The following is a 21,385-nucleotide window of genomic DNA, read 5'->3' on the forward strand; positions in this document are numbered from 1 at the left end:
AAGCACAGAATTTGAACTAATTGTTTTTTTTTTAACTTATTCTTCATTTTATTTAGTTTGATTTCAGAATATAATCTGAAAAGTGTTATCAACAAAACCTCAGACAAGCCCCCTTTGAAAGAAGCAGACACACACAAGGTAAGAAATGTTTGACAAGTCATTTATTTAATTAACCACACTCATAAGCATTTTTTATTTGACAAATTCCACTATATATGCAGGTTAAAAACCATCGTCAAGTGCAAATATCGGGCTACATTGCAAGCATAATAACAGGCCAGATATGCTGAGAACTTAAAGTGACTACACCAGTTACTGGCCAATCGCTATACGTCAAGAGCTTAGCCTGCAGATATCAGTGCACTGGATCCTTATACACTCATTCATTTACATGGGCATTTTTACAATTAGGTGCAACATTTTACACTGAACCACAACAAGAGCTATTAGCTTGATTAGAATATGAAAGTAGGTGTTGTAGACTTATTCACTAAGGACCTCATTCAGAGCCGCTCGCTATTTGCGGTCGTTCGTTTAAAAAAAAGGGGTTGCTTGCTATTCAAATGAACTGTTCGCACTTTGCGGTCTGTTCACACCTCTAAGTCTGAACGAACGAGCAAAACTTGCGGTCGAAATTTTGAAAATACGCCCTATGGCCGCTCGCATCCTACGTCATGTCCACTATTTATTAGATTAATCGAGTACATCGACCAGCGTATGAACTGCTCGCTATTCTTGTGGTTGGTTTTTCCTACCACAATCTTGCGAGCAGTTCTGGCTATAAAATAACCCAGTGACATGGTCAATGACACTGCTGTATTAATTATGCACACCCATAAAACGCCCGTTTTGACCCTTAAGCACGCCTGCGTTCGGATCTCCACTCCCCGTTTTCAAGCACCTTCCCCTGTTACCACCCACATACGCCTCCTCCTGTCACTCAAAATAGCAGGCATTCGCTATTTAGCGAACAAACGATTTTCGTCCGTACTGACTGGTTCGCGCATGCGTATTAAAATCCGTACGCATGCGCAGTTGGGCAAACATCGCTCGGAACGAACGAGCGGCCGCTTACGAGCGGCTCTGAATCAGGCCCTAAGTCAGTAAACTTTGGAGTCTACATGCACATTATCCCTGTTGTTCATTAAAAGAGAGCTCAGCCTTCAAACTGTCTTCCTGATGTTTTTGTTTATTTTCATTGTCTTTAGATACGACAACATACTGTATGGTCCATTTAGATTCAGTTGTTTCACAAACACAGATTTTTTCTGCTCTGTTGTCATAACTAAGAGTCTATAAACAAAAATAAATCTGTCTGGAAAATAAAATATATAATGGCGTTTACCTTTAAGGACTGTTTAAGCTGAAACACATCAATGGGTATATTTTCTAAACAAGGGCTTTTCAAAACCGCCAATCAGCGATTTTGCCCACAGTATTTAAAATGGCAATATTATTAAATGCAAAACATGTCTGGTTTTGTATTTAATATTATTGCCATTTTAAATACTGCAAGTCATTTAATAAATATACCCCTAAAGCTGAGTACAAGATTTTCTGTCCAACCATCCAACTAGTTGATTGGAATGAAAATCTGGTAAGGTATGAAAGCAAATGACAATCAGCAATTTGCTCCCAAACGCCGGAAAATGGACAAAAACTGTTGTTTGAACAAATTGTTTAGATCAAAAATTAACAAACTTGTCTGAAGGACCATTTTCATCTGTTTTCTGGCATTTAGGAGCAAATTGCTGATCATCAGTTACTCCCATACGTTACCAGATTTTCATTCCAACCAATCAACTAGTTGGATGGTTGGACAGAAAATCTTTATGTGTGTACCCAGCTTAAGTCTTTACAGACCTAGATATATCCTGTAATTGTAAGAATATTCTCATTTTAACATACAGTATAATAAAAGATTCTAATATTTTTTTCATTTTAAGCTGTTGGTTTGTAGAGGATCACACTGGCCTAATAATGGTCATGAGAGGAAAAGCTAATTGTAAGAGTCTCTTGTGTATTCTATGCCATGGGAATCCGTCTGTTTTTGCAGATAATGGTGCTTTCTATTCTATTTTTAAAACTACAATAACAAATGTATTTACACTGCTGGACAAATGTATTTGCGGTTAATTCATTCTTGTCTACTTTACCAAAATAACTGAGAAACTCACAAATTACGGGGAGTTCTCCAGGCCTCCGGAAAAAGTAGGTCACACTCAGGCCGCCACGGGGTGGGGGTACAGCCAGTGCACATGTAGAGGGTCTGGATATTGTGGGGCCCACGGCATGACCAGTGGATGGATACTTGCTTTCTTCAAACTGTCTACTCACGGCCACACGGGACTGGGGGCCTGCCACTGCAAAATTACACTGCGATCTGTCCCCTGCATGATTCCCCTGTACTGTGCCCCACGTTTCCTGGTGGTTGCCCTGGTCACACTACAGCATTACTAGAGAAGTGAGCAGGGCCTGATCATGCTGTGAAGTACATCATCATGGCCTCACCTCACACATGGGGTGGGTCAGAGATGATGCAAATCGTGATTCCACGGCCCCTCATTAAAAAGCAATTGTAGAATGTGTAGAACACGCGCAGATTAATGGTATCCAGACTTTCTCTACCAAAATGTTAAATGCATGTATATTAAGGGTATGTACATCATTCTATTTAGTAAAAGTAACATACAAAGGAATAGAAGCTTAACCAGAATGAAGAGGAAACAGGACATAGTGTTTTCCATTATTTTTACTTTAGTTTCATGAACACTTTTTAGAAATGTGACTTTAGAAAACATCATAAAATATACTGCAGCCCAGCAATGCATTGATCCCTACATCTTGTCCTGTGTGTTTTCACAGCAATAAAATCTGCTGCATGGAGATGAATACAAGTATATGATGGCTGTATCATAAACTCACAGTATTATCCATGCTGCATATGTCATTGCTGTCTGCTTGGACAAAAAGATGCATAGGAATACATTGATATCTAGATTATATATATATATAGATAGGGTATATTTACTAAAGTGAGAGTTTTTATAGAAATGGAGATGTTGCCCATAGCAACCAATCAGATTCTAACATTTAGCTAGCACTTTCTAGAAGATAATAGCTAGAATGTGATTGGTTGCTATGGGCAACATCTCCACTTCAAAAAAACCCTCTACTTTAGTAAATATACCTCCTAGACTGAAGTACTTATTTTACTTGTATGTCCATCTGTTTGGAATAGGACACAATACATTTTAAATAAAATAAAGCATTTGTGTAAACAAACTCTTAATTCATACTTTTTATCTTGGTGAATCATATTTTGGTATGACTATATCATAGGACTATAGCTCTTTTTGCAAAGTTAAATAAAACACTTATTATCAAAACTTACCTGTCCTGATGATACTGACTTGGAGTGGTAAGAATCAACTTAGGCTCCAGGCCTGGCTGTAGTTGTGCGCATACGTGAGTGGGCTCGCTAAGGCCAAAAGTCTGACTGTAAGGCCTAAAGTCATTATTTAAAGAACAGGGTCACTTTACCATCAACATATCTGCTCAAAAGAATGAGTGATCCTAGATTCCAGGTGAGTGATTTTATAAGGACTGTGCCAGTGGTTTTACAATGTTTCCTGAATACGGAGTACACAATAGAGTTAGCCTAAACATACAAAATTACAATGTTCTTTATATCAAGACACAAATACGTAAATGCAGGCATTTCCCTTTTCTCTCTCTCTCTCTTCCTCTCTCTATTTATCAGTGTATATATATATATATATATATATATATACTGTATATACACACACGCGTACACAAAAACATTCTCCCTATCAAACTGAGAGATAAAAAAGATGGACAACACATACTGTAGTACATATAAAATAATTTTCACAAACCCTCCTATCAGACGATTTCTCTGAAGAACAAACAGGAGTGGTTTATAAAAATTTCAATGATTGTTTACAGTACATCCAAAGAGTACAATTGGAGGTTTTGGCAATGGCCTGCAACTATACACCAATCAGTCAGTCAATCAGCTGCATGTCATCCAATCTAGATGCCCCCTCCAAGGTTTTACACTCATCATCTTCATCTGTAGATGAGATTAAAGCCAGAATTCTTCCGAGGACCCTATTTCTGTTTGAGAATTGCTGAAGAATTGTTTTGTGATATATATTTATACAGTATATCCTAAAGTAGGTTTCTGTCTCTCATCAGTTCCTTCAGGCTGAAGGCACATCTTTCGTCTCAGATCATTTATCTTCTTGAGATATTAATATATGTTTTTAAATATTAAAAAGAGATGACGCAAAAAAAAAAAATTAAAAGCTTCCAGTATTCCACTATAACAGTTTTCTCCATTGTATGGGTGACTTCATCTTTACATAGAAAGACAACATTTCTTATAATAAATCTAGGTCTTAAAGTATAGTCACAATGCTCATTTAAATTCTTTTACACAGTTTTCTGATGTTCCAATTAAAATGGAAGATGTCCATGTCAGACTTCTGAACGAATTCCAGAATTGTGAACACTTTGTTGGAGTTTGCCACCAAGATACTTAATAACTATTTGCTGAGCATAGTGTCATGGTGTTGTCGTTGATTATATTTTATTCAATTCATTTTTATGTTTTTTTATCCAGCTGTAGTGTTCTGAAAAGCATGTCTTACGAGGGCGTTTGAAGACATTAATTTATGAAGAGACCTTCCATGGAATCCTTCCATCAATTCTTCTACAGGTTGGAACAGTACATTTTTAATTAACCATAATTGAAGGTACGTTAGGTGTGTTGGACATTCCAAAATGTAAGTGGATTCAGACTTGTACAGTAGATGAGCATTAAGGATCAGGCATGGCCACAAAATTGACCATGGGATATCCAAGCCTTCTGGTAAATATTAACAAGAGTCCTGGGGTATAATCTCAGTGCTTCGCTATATAAACAGCTAAAACCTACGTTTGTGGTTTGCTAGTGTTGCTCTTAAAAACAACAAGGGTGACCAGGAAAGGAATTATACAGATAGGTGCAAAAATTAATGCCAGCAACACATGTTCTGGAGGGTCTACGATTTCATCAGACAAAAGAGTGCAGTTCGCAAAAAAATCTTTGTGGACTGATATGAAAATGGAATTTGACAGCATATTTGGATAGGCAATATTTCGAAAATCGGCTTCTCTTTCAATGCAGAATTGTAATGTGCTGTAAAAGCTAAAACAGAACAAAAAAGAGAACATTGATTAATTAAAAATAGAAATATTTATTGATTTGCTTCATAATTATGAGACTATTTTCATATTTTGGGGCTTATTTCAAATAGGACGGTGTAAAATATGTTGTGCAAAGAAATAACACCGATGTCTATTTTGAGTTACACGTCTTACGATAACATGAAATTCACGATAAACACATAAATGCATCTAAATAAGGATACATCTAAAGCACATCAAGCCTACCATCATGTGGCAATATACATGAGACACCATCAGCAACTTCATGGTGATGTACAGTATGGTGTTTTTATAATAAATAAAATGTTAAAAAGTAAGTAAATTTTTTTTAAACAGCATGCTCTCCATCCAAGTTAAACTGCATCCACATTTATAAAGTGTGCTGGTTGTGGCAACAGCATTGTATCCACCCGCTTAACATGCCAATAGCACAGCACTATGATATGCTGGGGCTGAGACTTTTACAGCATAAGATCCTCCTCTTATAGTGTCACACAGCCCAAGCCTGGAAAGGGTATTGAGCCAGATAAAAAAAAAAACTTGCAGTGCTATACCTTCCCAATCAGGGCTTGCCGAGACCTTTAGTGCAACGTAATTATTTTTTTAACGCAATCATGAGAAATAGTTTTTTTAAAATGAACATTCCCAGAAAATCCTCTTTAACCAGTTTATTGTTCACCTAAATCCATAGGAGTCATTTTCTTTCTTCCTGCTTTTAATTAGTTGGGAAGAAAACACTTACACCTTACAAAGTCACAATTTGTATGGCCTCTAGAAAAACAGCAACGCACCAGTCTGCGACCTTCTCTTCAAATTATTGGTCCAATAATGATTAAGGTTCTACAAAAAAAAGGTGATACCCACTAAGAACTTAGGCCCTCATTCAGAGCCGGACGCTCTGAGCAGAGCGCTCGCTCTGAATGAGGGCCGTCCTCCATAAAAATGGAGTGTCCTCCTGGACGCTCATATAGCTGTGGGTCACCACCACTCTATCAGAGCCAAAATCACTCCCACTGACATCACTAGTGATGTCAGTGGGGCCGGCTTCTGACGGTAGGCGTTCCCTTGGGAACGCCTCCGTCTGGCAGGCATGCCCCCGGCACGCCCACCAAAGGGGGCGTGCTGTCAATCAACATCGACAGCACGCCCCTTTGATCAGACACAACGAGTGAAGGAAAGTCCTTCGCTCGTCGCGTCTGGCGCATGCGCACGACGGAGCTCCCTCCGTCGTGCGCATGCGCAGTGCACACCATCGACCCACTTGCGAGCGGACAGCCGCTTGCGAGTGGGTCTGAATGAGGCCCTTAAACAGTAGGCAAGAAACAAAGAATAGTCTTATGGTGCACTGGTTACATGAATAAGTTTAAACTTTAACTTTTATGCTGTATATTAAAACAATCTTAAACAAAAATAAATATAATCCTAAAATAGCAAAGTATTAGAACATTAAAGGCAGGGTGGGAAAATATAAATATATCTGTGACAGTGACTGATTAAACAAAGAGGTCACGAAAGATCCCCTATAATTGGGGTATGTAGAGACTCAAAGATATATAACGTGATATATTAGTACTGCTGAGTACTGCAAATTCTATTACGGAGGGTACACACGGTCAGATTTTCTGGAAGATATGAATGATAACGATTGTAAAAATCATTACATCGTTGACAAGTTTGGCATGTATCGACGAACGATGCGCGTGCCGCATGTCAGATAATGATATCTGAAATCGATTGTGTTTGCAGTCAGATTTGGACGATATCATTCATTTAAATACTGTCAGACATCGTTAATCGTTCATGAAATTGTTGGTAAAATCGTTCATTGTTGATCTAGCAAGTCTGACCATGTGTATGTACCATTAAGCGGCATACACACGGGACAATTCGCTCCATGAGCAACATCGTCTAATGTGTCCCCGGCAGGGGTGTGCTCAGTGTCGTTAACGACACTGAGCACAAACACTGAACGATATCAAGAACGATATTGTTCAGTGCCGGGCTCCCTCCCTCATCCCCGAACATGCTACAACCTGACAATATCGTCAGGTTGGACAGCAGGTTCGGGCAATGAACGACAAAGACCAACGACCAACGGGAGCGCGCATTGGTCGTTATCGTTCATCATTTTGGGGCAGAAACTGAATGATATTTTGGACGACTGAACGATAATGCTATTGTTATCGTTCCGTTATCCAAAATATTGCTGCGTGTATACGCACCTTTAGTCTTGACTTCTGTAGAGGCAGCTGTTGCAGAGTAAATGACATATATGTAACAGTGTTGCAAGTTGCTGTCATAGTTGCCAAGTAAGCTTATAACAAGCAGAATAGGGCTTGTGTTTTTTGCAAGTTGCTTGTGTTTTTTGCAAGTTGCTTGTTGCTTGCATTTTTTTTGTGTATTGCCGAGGCACCCCTGGAGGTAAGTAAATGTGTGTGTGATGTGTGTGTTTTTTGTACTGGTAGTGATTGAGGGAGGGGGGAAGGTTGTGTCTGGGGAATAGAGGGAAGTAGCCAGTGGACAGGGTGAAGTTGGAAGAGGCAGACAAGAAGGAGAGGTAAACTAGATGACAGAAATGAGGCAGGTACATGGGGGCAAGTTAAAATGACTGAGGCTGATAAAAAGAGGGGAAAATAGAATTAGACAGGTGATTGGAATGAAGGAGGTAAAGAAGAGGGGTGAAAGAAATCCGGAGAAGAAGAATCAGGTAAAGGAAAGGTGGGTACACACTAGATGATAGGTCACCTGATCCTGCTGATTGGGCTGACATATCGTCCACATCGGCCAGTTTGTACCCACAATGTGTGACCCTGCGCACTCCCGCGGGTCGTCCATCGGGGTCGTTCCGCCGGCCTGCATGTAGGGCCAATGGAATGACCCAGATGTCGACAAAGGGGAAAGTGGATGGAGCCGGTTCCCGACATATAGGATGTTGGTCACCACATTGTGCAGTATGTATCGACCGCCCGATATATATTGCGTGGTCGGGTGTCGCATCGCTGGATACACACATCAGCAAATGTGTACCCAGCTGAAGATGGGCAAGGGAATGAGGTATAAAAAGAGGGAGGAGGTAAAAATATGGAGGCTGGTGTAGAGGGAGAAAAGCAATATAAGCAACTTAGACTGTGCATAAATATTTAGGTTAAAGAAGAGGGGGAATAAAGGAAGGTAGAGAGTGAGGGCTAAGTGACACCCCCATAAATTGGGCTTTTTTATTGGGCTTTTTAGGATTGTTTTGGCCTTGTTTTTTACTTATAAGTTGCTTGTTTCCCATTTCAGAGTTGGCAACACTGGTTGCTGTCTGTGTTGTATAAAGTGCACTATGTATCACTGTAAAATTTGAATTGGCACAATCAGCATTTGCAGTACACATTATTTATTTTATTATCTATTATCTGAGTCTTCAATGCCTCCATTATGTATTATTAAAATAGCTAATACTGTATTGTACTTTATTTCCTGTACTGGTTATCATTAAATCCCTTATGAGTCATGTGACTTTATTTGTGATTTTGTGGGGTGCATCTCAGAATTTATTGGAATCCTAAAAAGTTACTGGGGTCCTTGGATTAGCCTGAAATATAATAAGATAGGAGTACAACATTCATTTATTCAGGGCTATTAATATACCCGCAGGAGACACAACTATTCTGGTTGTACCTAGACCGTTTACCAAGGGCTGAATTCAGACCCATAATAAATGTCAACCAATATATATCTCTAGATTTACTTGTGTAGGCAGTGTTACTAAGGCAGTAGATACGTTTGCAGTTGTACTCCTATCCTATTATATTTCTGGATAATTGAAAGGACCCCAGTAACTTGTTGCTGATTGTGCCAATTAACATTTTACAGTGATAATCTAATACAGTGTTTCTCAAACTCGGTCCTCAGGACCCCACACAGGTCACATTTTCCAGGTCACTCAGCAGGTGCACAGGTGTACTCATTACTCACTGACACATTTTAATAGATCCACAGATGGAGCTAATGATGCCTGTGCTCGGGATCCCGATGGTCAAAATCCAGACGCCGGCATCGCGACAGGGTTAGGATACCGACACCTGTCAGTAGGTATCCTAACACTCCCCCTCTCCCTACCCCTGACCCTGTCTCCCCGGTGCCTAAACCTAACCTCCCCCCCTAGTGCCTAAACTTAACCTCCCCCCAAGTGTCTAACCCTAACCCTCCCCCTAGCAGTGGCGGATCCAGGGGGTGGTGATCGCCACCCTTAGCACACTGCTGCTTCCCGGCAGTTCTTCTTACAGACCCTCTCTCCTGTCTGCTGTGTACCGCGGCGCTGGGCTCAGCTCCCTGCTATAGCGTCTCACAGGTCCCTCCTCCTCCCCACTTACCCTATTGGCTGGCAGGGCCCCATCACAATGTCGCACCTCCCCCCGAGCTGTAGTGTGCACAGAGTGCCAGAAGGGTAGCGGCCAGGCACAGGGGGAGGTGGCGTCCTCAGGTTATCCGGAAACGGCTCCATCGATGGAGAGGGAGGAACATGTGTGGCTGCAGGATGGACCCTGGAGACAGCAGCGTGTGGGCAGGGTGTAGACTACACCACACATATGGCAGCAGTCACTTCACCCTGTGGATGAGGAGTGAGGGCTGCTGGGGCATCTGGCTGCTTCTGTTGGGGCATCTGGCTGCTTCTGCTGGGGCATCTGGCTGCTGTAGCTGGGGCTGAGGGGTAAGTGGCACATTGAATGCATGGACTAATGACTGCTGGGGTGGGGGCTCCTGTACTGGGCACACAGCTATAGGGGCCCTACACTCCCTGATATCTCATATCCTCAAATGCCATGCCCACCCCTGGGGAGTGAGCCTAATGCTGCAGCTAATGGGGTTTGCTGTCATATTTTCATGAGCTCATCCTCGCTTCAGTTGTTTACATTGGGGTGGGACTGGAGAGAGGAGGAGTTGGGAGTGGAGAGAGGAGGAGTCAGGACTAAACTGTAAGCCGCCCCCCCTAAAAAGATAAGTCTGCATCCACCAGAACCAAAAGCTCTAACCCCGCTACTAACCTTTGGGATGCCAGCAGTCAGGATGCACCGGGATTCTGGCAGGTAACGAGATTCCGGCGCCGGTATTCTAAGCACCGGCATCCCCTTTGCCGGGATATTGACCGTATCCCCATTGTTACATTTATGTCATTTACTCTGCAACAGCTGCCTTTACAAGATGCAGTCATGACAATTTGTAGTCCTCAGCAGTACTAATATATCATGTTATATATATTATATAGAGTCTCTAGTCTACATACCCCAATTATATTTTCCCACCCTGCCTTTAATGTTCTATTTTAGGATTATATGTATTTTTGTTTAAGATTGTTGTAATATACGAAATATAAGTTATATTTTGAACTTATTCATGTGACCGGAGCACCATAACACTATTCTTTGTTTCTTGCAAACTGAATGGCCTGTCAGATTCTAACCAATACAGAGCAGTTTTGTTCTGAGTGGTCAGAATGTTAGTATGCTGTTCTGATTGGCTAGTATTGCTTAGATGCCATCAATGTGATAAAATATATCAATATTCTATATTGTATCAATTAACTAAACTGTATAACTGTAGTTTATTCATCCTGTCATTTCTTGGATTAAGAGCAGGAAGAAAAGAAAGAATTCTCCAGATGTAAGAATACTAAATTGGTTAACATGGATGTAGGGATACCCATACCTGTGTAAATGCACAGTATGAAAAAGTTAATTTTACACTTCAAAACAGGGCTTGCTTCCAACTGTAAATGGTTTACAGTATATGTTTTATGAATAATACAACTGTTGAGTATTTTAAATCACAGAGATATTTTATAATATAGGAGAATTCTAAAAATGTTCCTAAAATGTCTTTAACAAAATGGCTATACAAATAGACATCTTTATAGTCCTGTATTTCCAGAGTCATTTACTACTTGATTTAAACAAAATGTAATATGAGACAGATAGGTATGAGACAGAAAGATAGAGATAGATAGATAGATATATAATGTCACGTTCTGCTAAAATAGCAGCCACTGTACATGCAAGAGGGACAGTACTGACAGTCTTGATCCCTGGTCCAGTGGGCTTGTGAGCAGTTCTGCCTGGTAAGCAGGGGAGGGGGAGCGGGTACTAATTACCCGGGCTTGTTGGAGGGGCCTGGCAGGGCCTGGGTCCGATGGTTTGCATACATCTCTGATGGTCATTGATCTGCACATGTGCAGGATCTGTACTAGGCAAGTGCTGATCTTGTACTGCGAGATCGTCACAGTGCCCCTAAGGGGCAGCGACAGGGACCATTTTACAAAATTAGGCATGTCACCCCGGCATGCAAAGGCCAGGGTCTGTGTCTTCTAACACAGATTTCCTGGCCCCAGCAGAGGAGTTCTGGTGGCCATTCTGAGAAAGCTTAGGCTTACTCAGATTGGCGATTGCTGCATCTTCGGACACAGCACTAGGATCTGCAATGCCAGCAGTGGGAGTCTTTTGCCTTCAGATGCCTCCTGCAGCATTAGTATCTTTTTGCATGGAATAGTATACAACTCTGATCAGGCCCGTAGGCAGGAAGGAAAGGATAGAGAGGCACTTCCTTTGTTTGTATGAAGTTATCCACAGGGCTCCCTGATACTATTGCTTTGCAGGGAAAGCCCTGTGGACCAGATGAGAGAGCGCCTGTGAGAAATGGAGGTACCTGTTTTGTTCAGTCCAAAGTGCAGATTTTGCAGTCCCATTTGTGCATACCAGGTATCACTTAAAAATGCGCATTTTGCCCACTCAGGGCTTGTTCACAATGTAGCCTGTCATATCTTCCACAGATTCCTTCTGTAAAACTCATGTGAGAGCCAATCCTGAATGAGTAAAATAGATTGATTGGTCTCCTGGCTAATCAGAGTGCTTGCTGACATCAGTACTATGTGGAAGACATTCCCTGGTATTCCCAGACCAATCATAGTGTCTCAGAGAACACCTCTCCTCGTCATCCACCTGGTGAATCTGGGGGTATTTCCATAAAGGATGTGTCCTAATACATGTAATACAACTGTGGGTGGGATTACATTTGTCATCAGATGTCACCCACTTAGAGAGGAACCCAGATTATAGCGGACTCCATGTACCGTAAAATAGTAAAATCTATTGTAGTGTGATGTGAAAGTAAGTAATTAAAAGGTACTACTGTGGACTTATAAAACATAAAAATGGACAGTGAAAAACAAATAATATAATAAGAAAATATATACAAATTTTAATAGTTATTGAAGTGTAAAATAATATGTTTGGGTTAGAAAAAGGGTTACCCATATTATTAAATGAGTGATCTTATTAGAGCCTAATATAAATGACTCAGGGCCTGATTCAGCAAGGAATGCATGGATGAAGACGCACGCACCCGTCCGCTGCGAGAATATGCTAATCAATGTACAGAGACCGCAGCACTAGTTGCAGACGCCCAGTCCCATACTAAGCCACCCATCTCCCTTTACAGATCAGCAGGCAAGACAGCGTAAACATCGGTAACAACGAGAACCATCGGGCCCATTAGCATAATATTTGTTGACCTGACATGCCGCAGGATTTTGCTCGCTTCCTGTGTACAGCTTACGGTATGGCTGCATATGCCACCGCACTGTCTTAATTATGCACACCCCTATAACGGTGTTATAACACCTGCGTTCACCTGACCAGAAGGGTCTGCGTACACACTGCATGTAGTCTGCGTACCATAACCCGATCGCACTGGCTAGTTTGCGCACACGCAGTGCAATGCATGGGCAATTCAAAAACATCTGTACCACTTATGACTGCTGTATCAGGCCCTCAGTGTGATCAATGTATTGATAATAAAAATTGAAACCAGGTAATAATAGGCAGGGGTTGCCCTAGAAATTGGACACTGAAGTATTACATTTAGAAATGTGAGGTAAAACAAAGTGATGTGTAAGTGAAATCAGCAAGAGTGAGGAAATATAAATGATAATATATAAGGTGAAAGAGCAATGGTTATAATGAAAGTGTGTGTGTCTGAAAATATGTGGAAGGGAAAATGAATTTGGTGAGGACTGTGGGCCTGATTCACTACCGATCGCAACTGCGAATGCAATAACGAATACGCATGCAGTTCAACTGCGATAGTATGCTAATCCATTGTGATCGTTATGCCGCTGCAGCAATACATAAGGATGCCCACTTTACCTTACACACATCCGTAATGTTTAGCAAGACTGCGCAAACATCGGTACAATTGAGTACCATTGCTGCCTCACGCACATTTGCACAAGCTCTCACCTTACACAGGAATTGCTAACAACCACACACGCTGCCAGGCCTCAGGCTGCGTACGGCATCGGAGTGGATAATTTATGCAGGCCCATGCAATGGTGTTCAAACGCACTGGCACGCCTGCATTTCGCAGACCACCTCCCTCATCACCACCCACAAACTGCATTTCCTGTCAATCACTCTGCATTGGGTCTGCCTGGGTTCGCAGTCCTGATCGCAGTGGCCAGTTCGTGCACGCGCACTGCGATGCATGCACAGTATGCAACAGTCGGGAGATTGCGAGCATATTAACAACTGCGCTCCAAGCTGAATCGGGCCCTGTGATAAGATGTGACGGAGAAAAATTACAGTTGGTTACTGAGTATGAAATGAATAAGTGTAAGGATAGGTAGAAAAGTGGAAATAAGCTATATTTTCTATGCCAATATGTTCTAACAGAGGACAATTTAAGTTAGACAAGAAAACTCTCATCATTTATATTTTCATTCAGGTCTCCTGGCAAAAGTGCTTCACATGTAAAACCCAGGCGCTTTCCTTCTGGAGGAGTTCTTTAGTGATGTCACCTCCTCTTATTCCAAGATGGACACGTTCCAGACCAAAAATCTTCAAATCCTCAAATAATGTAGTGATTATTATACCATTTAACAGTTAACTTAACCCTTACTGTTGGTCTCAACATTATTTGATAAATACGTAGTCCCTTGTGGGAATCTCTCTTCTTCCCACATACTATAATGTATTGTAGATGCTGTTATATGGATGTGTCCAGTGCAAAGATGCATTATTACATCACACTACAGCAATAGATGCGTAAGCTTCTCTGGCTTCATTCTGTTCAATAGCATTTTCTGCAGCTATTGGATCCAGTACGAAAAATGCATCATACACATACCATAACAATGCACTCAGTTACACCATCATATGGGAAAATTGTACCACAATGTATTGTAGAGACTGGTTTATTACAGCGTTAGGTGCAACGATGCGTCATAAGTGGTACATAACACTGCCCTCATAAAGCTTCTCTGACTATTATGATCAGCAGTATTTAGCTGTCAGATCCAGTACAAAATGCGCCATACACAAAGGCAAACCTGAAATAATACTGTACTACGATGTAATGTAGATTCTGGCATATAAATGCATTAGGAGCAAAAATGTGTCACAGATGATACAAAATATTACATTACAGTTAGATCCTTTCAGTTCTATGTGATTATGGGGTCTATTTACTAAGCAGTGTTAAGAGAGACAGTGAAAAGTGATAAGGTGCCAGCCAATCAGCTCCTAACTGTCATCTCACAGGCTGTGTTTGAAAAATGACAGTTGGGTGCTGATTGGCTGGCACCTTATCACTGCTTAGTAAATAGACCCCATCGTGGTGGATCTCATTTGCATTTGCCTCTTATGGATATATATTTCCATCAAGTTTGTATTTAAATAATTTTTATACATTGATACACACAAACAATGGAGTTAGTAAAAATGATAAATCTGCGACATTCCGGTCAGGTTTGTAGCCTTTTTGAGATGTGAAGGGAATTCAGAATCCCTTCAGTGTGGATGCTGAGAGGAAACAAATCTCATTGTCATTGTATTTCCGACTGTTTGTCAAATTGCAGCATGATACAAATCACACCTTGCATTCTTACCATGTAAAAATCTGGGGAGTGTTTCAGCGATATAAGACCCGATTGAGAGGTGGATGGTAAGGCATGCGTGGCTGCTATCCCGTACACAGCGGGTGTGTGAAAATATGCAAATGTTGCAGCCGCCGGAATTTGTATTGAGACACTCACTAGTGGCGTCTCAAGTGCGGGCGCTTGCGTACACAGACACACCCTCTGTCACGCATCGGTCGCAGCATCAATGTTCTGAGCAACTCTATGGTTGCTCAGAATGTCTGGCGGAAAGAAGCCGCCGGAACTTTAACCATTGCATACGAATTCGCAGTCGTAGGCACAGACACACCGCCGTCATGCCTGCATTTGAGTTGCCATTCCCACGTCCCATTCCCAGTCGGTGATGAAACTTGGTGTATGCGCAGTGTGACTCATGCGCAATATAAAAATAATTGCTTAACTACAAATATCAGCATTGCATCCACCTCAGATTTAGGCCCTTTGCTTTAATAAACCTATCAATTTGAAAAAATGCCATAAAATTGCCCCATGGCTGTCTTCACGTGCCATTTGAAGAGCACAAAAAGGACCAAAACTGTGTGTATTCTTCTCTTTGTGCACATTCTACTGTACAATGCCACATTAGTGCATTGGAATATACCACTCCCCAGAATCAGTATGAAATACCAACAGCTGAATAGCCGTCGGTTCTCATACCGATGCCGGAAGCCCGAAGGGAGGATATCCCGACAGTGGCTGGTAAGTGCTCTAACATTCCCCTCTCCCCCCCATAACCTTAACCCTCCCCCAAGTGGTGCCTAACCCTAAGTCCCCCCCGGGAGTGCCTAAACCTAACCCCCCCTTCACACACCCTAAACCTAACCCTCCCGGGGGGTGCCTGGCCCTAACCCCCCTCCCTGTATACTAACCCTAACCCTCCCCAGGGGGTACCTAACACTAAGTCCCACCAGGGGTTTCTAAACCTAACCCTCCCCCCCGGGGCTCCAAACTAACCCTCCCCGGCTTACATCGTTCAGGATGCTGGGTGTCTGGATTTCGGCGTTGGGCTAAAGATAGGCGTTGGCATTTCGACACCTATCTTTGGTCCCGGGTTTGCCTTCTGCCGTCAGGATTCTGATGGCAGTAATTTGACTGCATACCCACTCCCCTAGTGGATATAGAAATCCCTACAACCTAAGTTTGCAAACTGAATTTTATTGTATTTGAGGTAAATACCTGATAACGCGTTCCCATTCGCAATAATGCTCAGGATGAATTTTCGACATTGATATATAAAAACTGCTTATGCATTTGAATGTGTCATTATAATATTGATCTACAGAAAGAAAACACAAACACAAAAACATAGTTAAACAGAAATATTTCATGATTAATCCTTTCCTGAGCAGAAGAGTTCAGTACCTTCCTGTTAAGGACCAGCTATTTTTTATATGACAGATCACACAATGTTCTATGACAAAACACTTCATGCCAACCATTAATCCAGATTCATTCAGTAAAAAAGAAAAAGTGGTAAATACAGGTCTAGACATACTGATTCCTGACCATGCTTGAAATAGAGGGAATAGCTAGCAGGTGAATGTTAAGCATTTGCTGTTCATTTTTATTTTATTAAATATAAATATTAAACCTATATTTATATTTCTCTTTGTATTTATCTAATAAAACATTTAGGATTGACTGTATACATATAGGACCTCATTCAGAGTCGGTCGAAGCGGCTGCACGGTCGTACGGAAAAAGGGGCCGGATATGCAAATGATTCCCTCGCAAGTTGCGTCCCTAAGTTCGGATCGGTAGTTGGCTGACCAAGGGGAGGAAGCAGTCGGAAGACAAAAAAATACACCCCCTTCTCGTACGCATTGCACGTCATCTCCGGGCATATAAGGATTAATCGAGACCATCGGGAACCATCGGAACTGGTCGTAGAGTTTAAGGTTGACAATACCCTCTCTTAAGCTCTACGATCATGTCAGTGTAAAAACCTCCCATGTCACATGTGCCATGATGCTACTTTGTTAATTATGCACTCCCATAATCCATATGCACTCCCATAAAACGCCGTTAGCATAATGAGGCACGCCTGCGTTCGGATCTCCACTCCCCCGTTTTCAAGCACCTTCCCCTGTTACCACCCACAAACGCCTCCATCTGTCACTCAAACTACCGACCTGGCTGTGTTGAAGGAGAGAGAAATTTCTGATCGTAGCGGCTAGTTTGCGCACGCGCATTGCGAACTTTATGCATGCGCAGTATATCGAACATCGGTGGCGTACGACCGTGCGGCCGCAATGACCAACTCTGAATGAGGTCCATAGTCTTTACCTAATTTCTGAGAGTCTAATTATCTTTAAGTACAGAGTCCATTGTGTCTTTTCTATTCCACACAATCACTTTTTACTTCCAGCACTCTCCTGTCATTCTTACTGAAGTTTGATTTTTCTCTTACTAGGCAATAGCATGTGTGTATAGACAAGGATTACAGGGATATGGGTGAGACCAGTGTCATAACTAGGGTATTTGGAACCCAGGGCAAGATGAAAAACGGTGCCCCCCCCACTATGTACGCATGCCGAAAAAGTGGATTTGGCCACATACCACAAGGGCATAGGCACTTAAAAATGGGGTGTGTCAACAGGACACAGCACCGTTTCTCTTCACTCTGTGACCATTCCTTTACATTCCATAAGCACCTAAATGTCCCCAGTAGTAGTGTCTCTTATGCAATGGCCCTAGTAGTAGTGCCCCTCATGGAATGCCCACTGTAGTAGTGCCACTTATGCAATGTCCTTAGTAGCAGTGTCCCATATGCAATGACGCGTGTAGTAGTGACCCTTATTCAGTGCCCCAGTAGTAGTGCCTCTTATGCAGTGCCCCCAGTAGTAGTGGCTTTTATGCAAAGCCCACTGTTGTAGTGCACATTATGCAGTTCTCCCTATTGTAGTGCCCCTTATGCAATGTCCCCTGTTGTAGTGCACATTATGCAGTGCCCCCAGTAGTGCCCCTTATACAGTGCACCTTATGCATTGCCCCCAGTAGTGCCCCTTATACAGGGCCCTTATGCAGTGGTCCTTATACAGTGCCCCTTGCACAGTACCCCCAGTAGAGCCCCTTATACAGTGCCCCCAGTAGTGCCTCTTATACAGTGCACCTTATGCAATGCCCCTTATACAGTGCCCTTTATGCAGTGCCCCTACACAGTACCCCAGTAGTGCCCCTTACACAGTGCCCCCAGTAGTGCCCCTTATACAGTACCCCTAGTAGTGCCCCTTATACAGTGCCACCAGTAGAGCCACTTATACAGTGCCCCTTACACATAAAACAAAGACACACATTATACTTACCCGAATCCCCGCTCTTGCGCTCACCACCGTCCGCTCCTCCAGTCCCGTGCGGCACTATGGGAAAGATGTCATGACGTCTCTACCTTCACCCACTTTGGGAGCCGGAAGATGGATCACATGAGTGAGCTCCAGCCCGGCTCCAGCCCTGGGTGCAGCAGCCAATGAGAGTCTGTCTGACTCTTATTGGCTGCTAAAACTAATACCAGTGGCTGTGTGTTTGTTTTACTGTGTAGTGCACTACACACTCACTACTGACCTGGACGGTGGACAGCGGCTTCCCCCGGTCCAACGGCGCCCAGGGCACATGCCCCACTCTACCCCCCTTAGTAACACCACTGGGTGAGACTATTGTAAGCAGGGTATGTGTGGCCTAGTCCATAAAGGATCACAAAAATTATAAATCTATGTCTAGATGTCTCCTGTTCTAGGAACAATTGAGCAAGCAAATGTTCTTTTTTTTCTTATTTTTATTTAGGGAATGGTAAATACAGAGGAAGATGAGATAAAGAAATGCAAACAATGGTGCCTGACTCAGAGATGTACTCTAATGCAATCGCATTTGCGATTTTGCTCGGAAGGCAGCTGTGAAACTATGCTAATGTACACCAGCATAAACTTTGGTAACATCAACGCACATCGGACAGCCATGCATATGCGGCAAGCCTGACTTGTCTCAAACACAGCATCTCTCCTGACATGCTGAGAGCTCTCATGCTGTAAAGGAGATCGCAATAGCTAATTTATGCACGCCCAAGAAACAGTGTTTAAATGTTCAGCCGCGCCTGCGTTTGCCTAAACACCACCTGTTACATTCTCCAAACGCTGACTACCTGTCACTCACTTTGCGAGTGAATTTTCTGTGCTAGTGTAATTGCAAAACAAATGCTGCGTGTGCTTACATAAATGTGCGATGGCAAACAATCTCTCAATCTGCGTAAAAATCGGCATTGCGTACATCTCTGAATGAGGCGCATAGTGTACTGTACATTCAATACATGTACTGTATATACTGAGGAAACCACCTATATTGTTTTGAACTAGTAAAGAAGGAAGTGTGTGTGTGGTGTTATTAGGCATAGCGCGCTGTGATGGGTAGTGCATTCAAGATTATGGGTAACATAAGGGGCAAACCAAACATATGATTTGATGTTACAGTCCTTTTAATTAAAGTGAAAGACAGTTTTGAAAATTATTACTTATTATTATTATTATTATTATTATTATTATTAATAACCTATATACATAATGCTGCAAAAAAATGATTAGCATATATGCTCACCTAACATAAATGCGAAGGACGTGGCTGTAGGCTGTGTGACGTTCTGCAGTTCTGTCATTGAGCTGGAAGCTGATGGAACAATCTTTAATTAAAATATGTACATAGCTTTTTATTTGTAGATCCTGTAATCATATGTTTATATATAAATCCAAATGACCTCAGCCAACCAAGTATTCTTAACCAGACATCCTTGGCTTGACCTTTCTGTGTCTGTATTTCTGTAAGATTGCACCATTCATGTACATACAAACATAATCACTTCTGAACGATCGGAGTCCAGGGACATTACTAGGTATTTGAAGGCCCCATAGCAAAAGTTTGTAAGGGCCCCTATGTACGATCCAATGGTAAAAAATGTATATAACACATGTAACTTTGGCAAGGAAGATAGGCCCCCCTCAGCTCTGAGCTCCATAGCAGCTGCACCCCTTGCACCTATGGTAATTACACCCATGTATCTGACCAATCAGAGCTCAGGTCAAATGACAAGAGTGTAGAGGGCACAGTACACAATGAGATGCAAGCATCATCTGACTGGATTTATCAGCCATTCTAGTCGGCATGTGATCAATCAAAGATCAGAGGTCTATCTGGGCTCATTCATGCATGTTTTGAAATAACCTAACTGGCAGTCAAAGTTACAGCAGATATATACTACTTAAACTTAAATTCAATTCTTATCTACAATCAAAATATTACATTGTGATATTGAATAACCACGCTTAATGTACAAACAAATGCTACTGTACATGATATATTGCTATTGGAACTCTATGAAAAAAAGTTTCAAATTGTATTATGGTTTGTAATTATTAGTGTTAAGTTTACAATTTCCCAAACAATGAAGTAATACTGTAGCAATCAGGTATACAATGCACTTTATTTTAGCAAACAGTTCTATAACACCACAACCCCAAGATTGTTATCCTCTGTCCCAGTAGGTTACAATAAAAACCCCAAACACTATGTTCCCCCACAGGAAAAACAAAACAAAACATTGTCCCTCACATAAAAAAATAAAACATACATTAAATTGCCCCAGCCCCCACGGAATACTGACCTTTCTGAGAGAGAGGGGCTCCCAGTCCCTCCCTGCCCTCAGCCGTGGGTGACACCAGCAGTCCAGCAGCAGCCACAGGGCAGGCCCACCAGTCTTGTCACCTTTGTGGTGGTCCTACCACTGTGCCCCCCCTTAACCCGGCTCTGGCACCAGCACAATGGTAGCTATTACATGTGACAGCCTCAGCCAATAAGAAACAGTCTGATTCTTATTGTCTATTGCTATCACAGTGATAGCCAACAGAGGACAGCCATGGCTTCAGCTAGCCGCGGCTTCAGTTCGGTGCAGCAGCCAATAAGAATCTTATTGGACTCTGCTAACTGCTGCTGGATGAGCCAACACGATCGATTGGTCAAGTGTCTATGGTTGACCAGTCGATCACGATCAGCGCTTTGGCCACCACTGCCTTAGACTCATTCTATGTACTTAATCGTACATCACAGCTTTTCACTGAAGTGTTCATGCTACTGGAATGCAATATCGTAATATTTACAAACATGGCTGTGGACAGATTATCCTCCTACTCCAAACCTGTTGTTTACTGACCAATATGG

The 21,385-nt window shown here is 42.1% G+C and overlaps 1 protein-coding gene across 1 annotated transcript in view; it reads right to left on the reverse strand.

Annotated features, from left to right (window-relative positions):
- Window positions 1–3,158: 3,158 nt before the first annotated feature.
- RAMP2 (receptor activity modifying protein 2) overlaps window positions 3,159–21,385 on the reverse strand; it is a 65,879-nt gene continuing 47,652 nt past the window's right edge. The window contains exons 2-4 of the mRNA XM_088480853.1: window positions 19,772–19,840; window positions 16,364–16,463; window positions 3,159–5,215 (exon numbers count right to left, since the gene is read on the reverse strand). Of these exons, the coding sequence (XP_088336979.1) occupies window positions 4,960–5,215; window positions 16,364–16,463; window positions 19,772–19,840 (425 nt within the window). The 3' untranslated portion in view covers window positions 3,159–4,959. The remainder of the gene's footprint in view (window positions 5,216–16,363; window positions 16,464–19,771; window positions 19,841–21,385) is intronic.

Source organism: Taudactylus pleione, unplaced genomic scaffold, assembly GCF_031769625.1.
Source record: "Taudactylus pleione unplaced genomic scaffold, aTauple2 ptg000256l, whole genome shotgun sequence".
Lineage (NCBI taxonomy): Eukaryota > Metazoa > Chordata > Amphibia > Anura > Myobatrachidae > Taudactylus > Taudactylus pleione.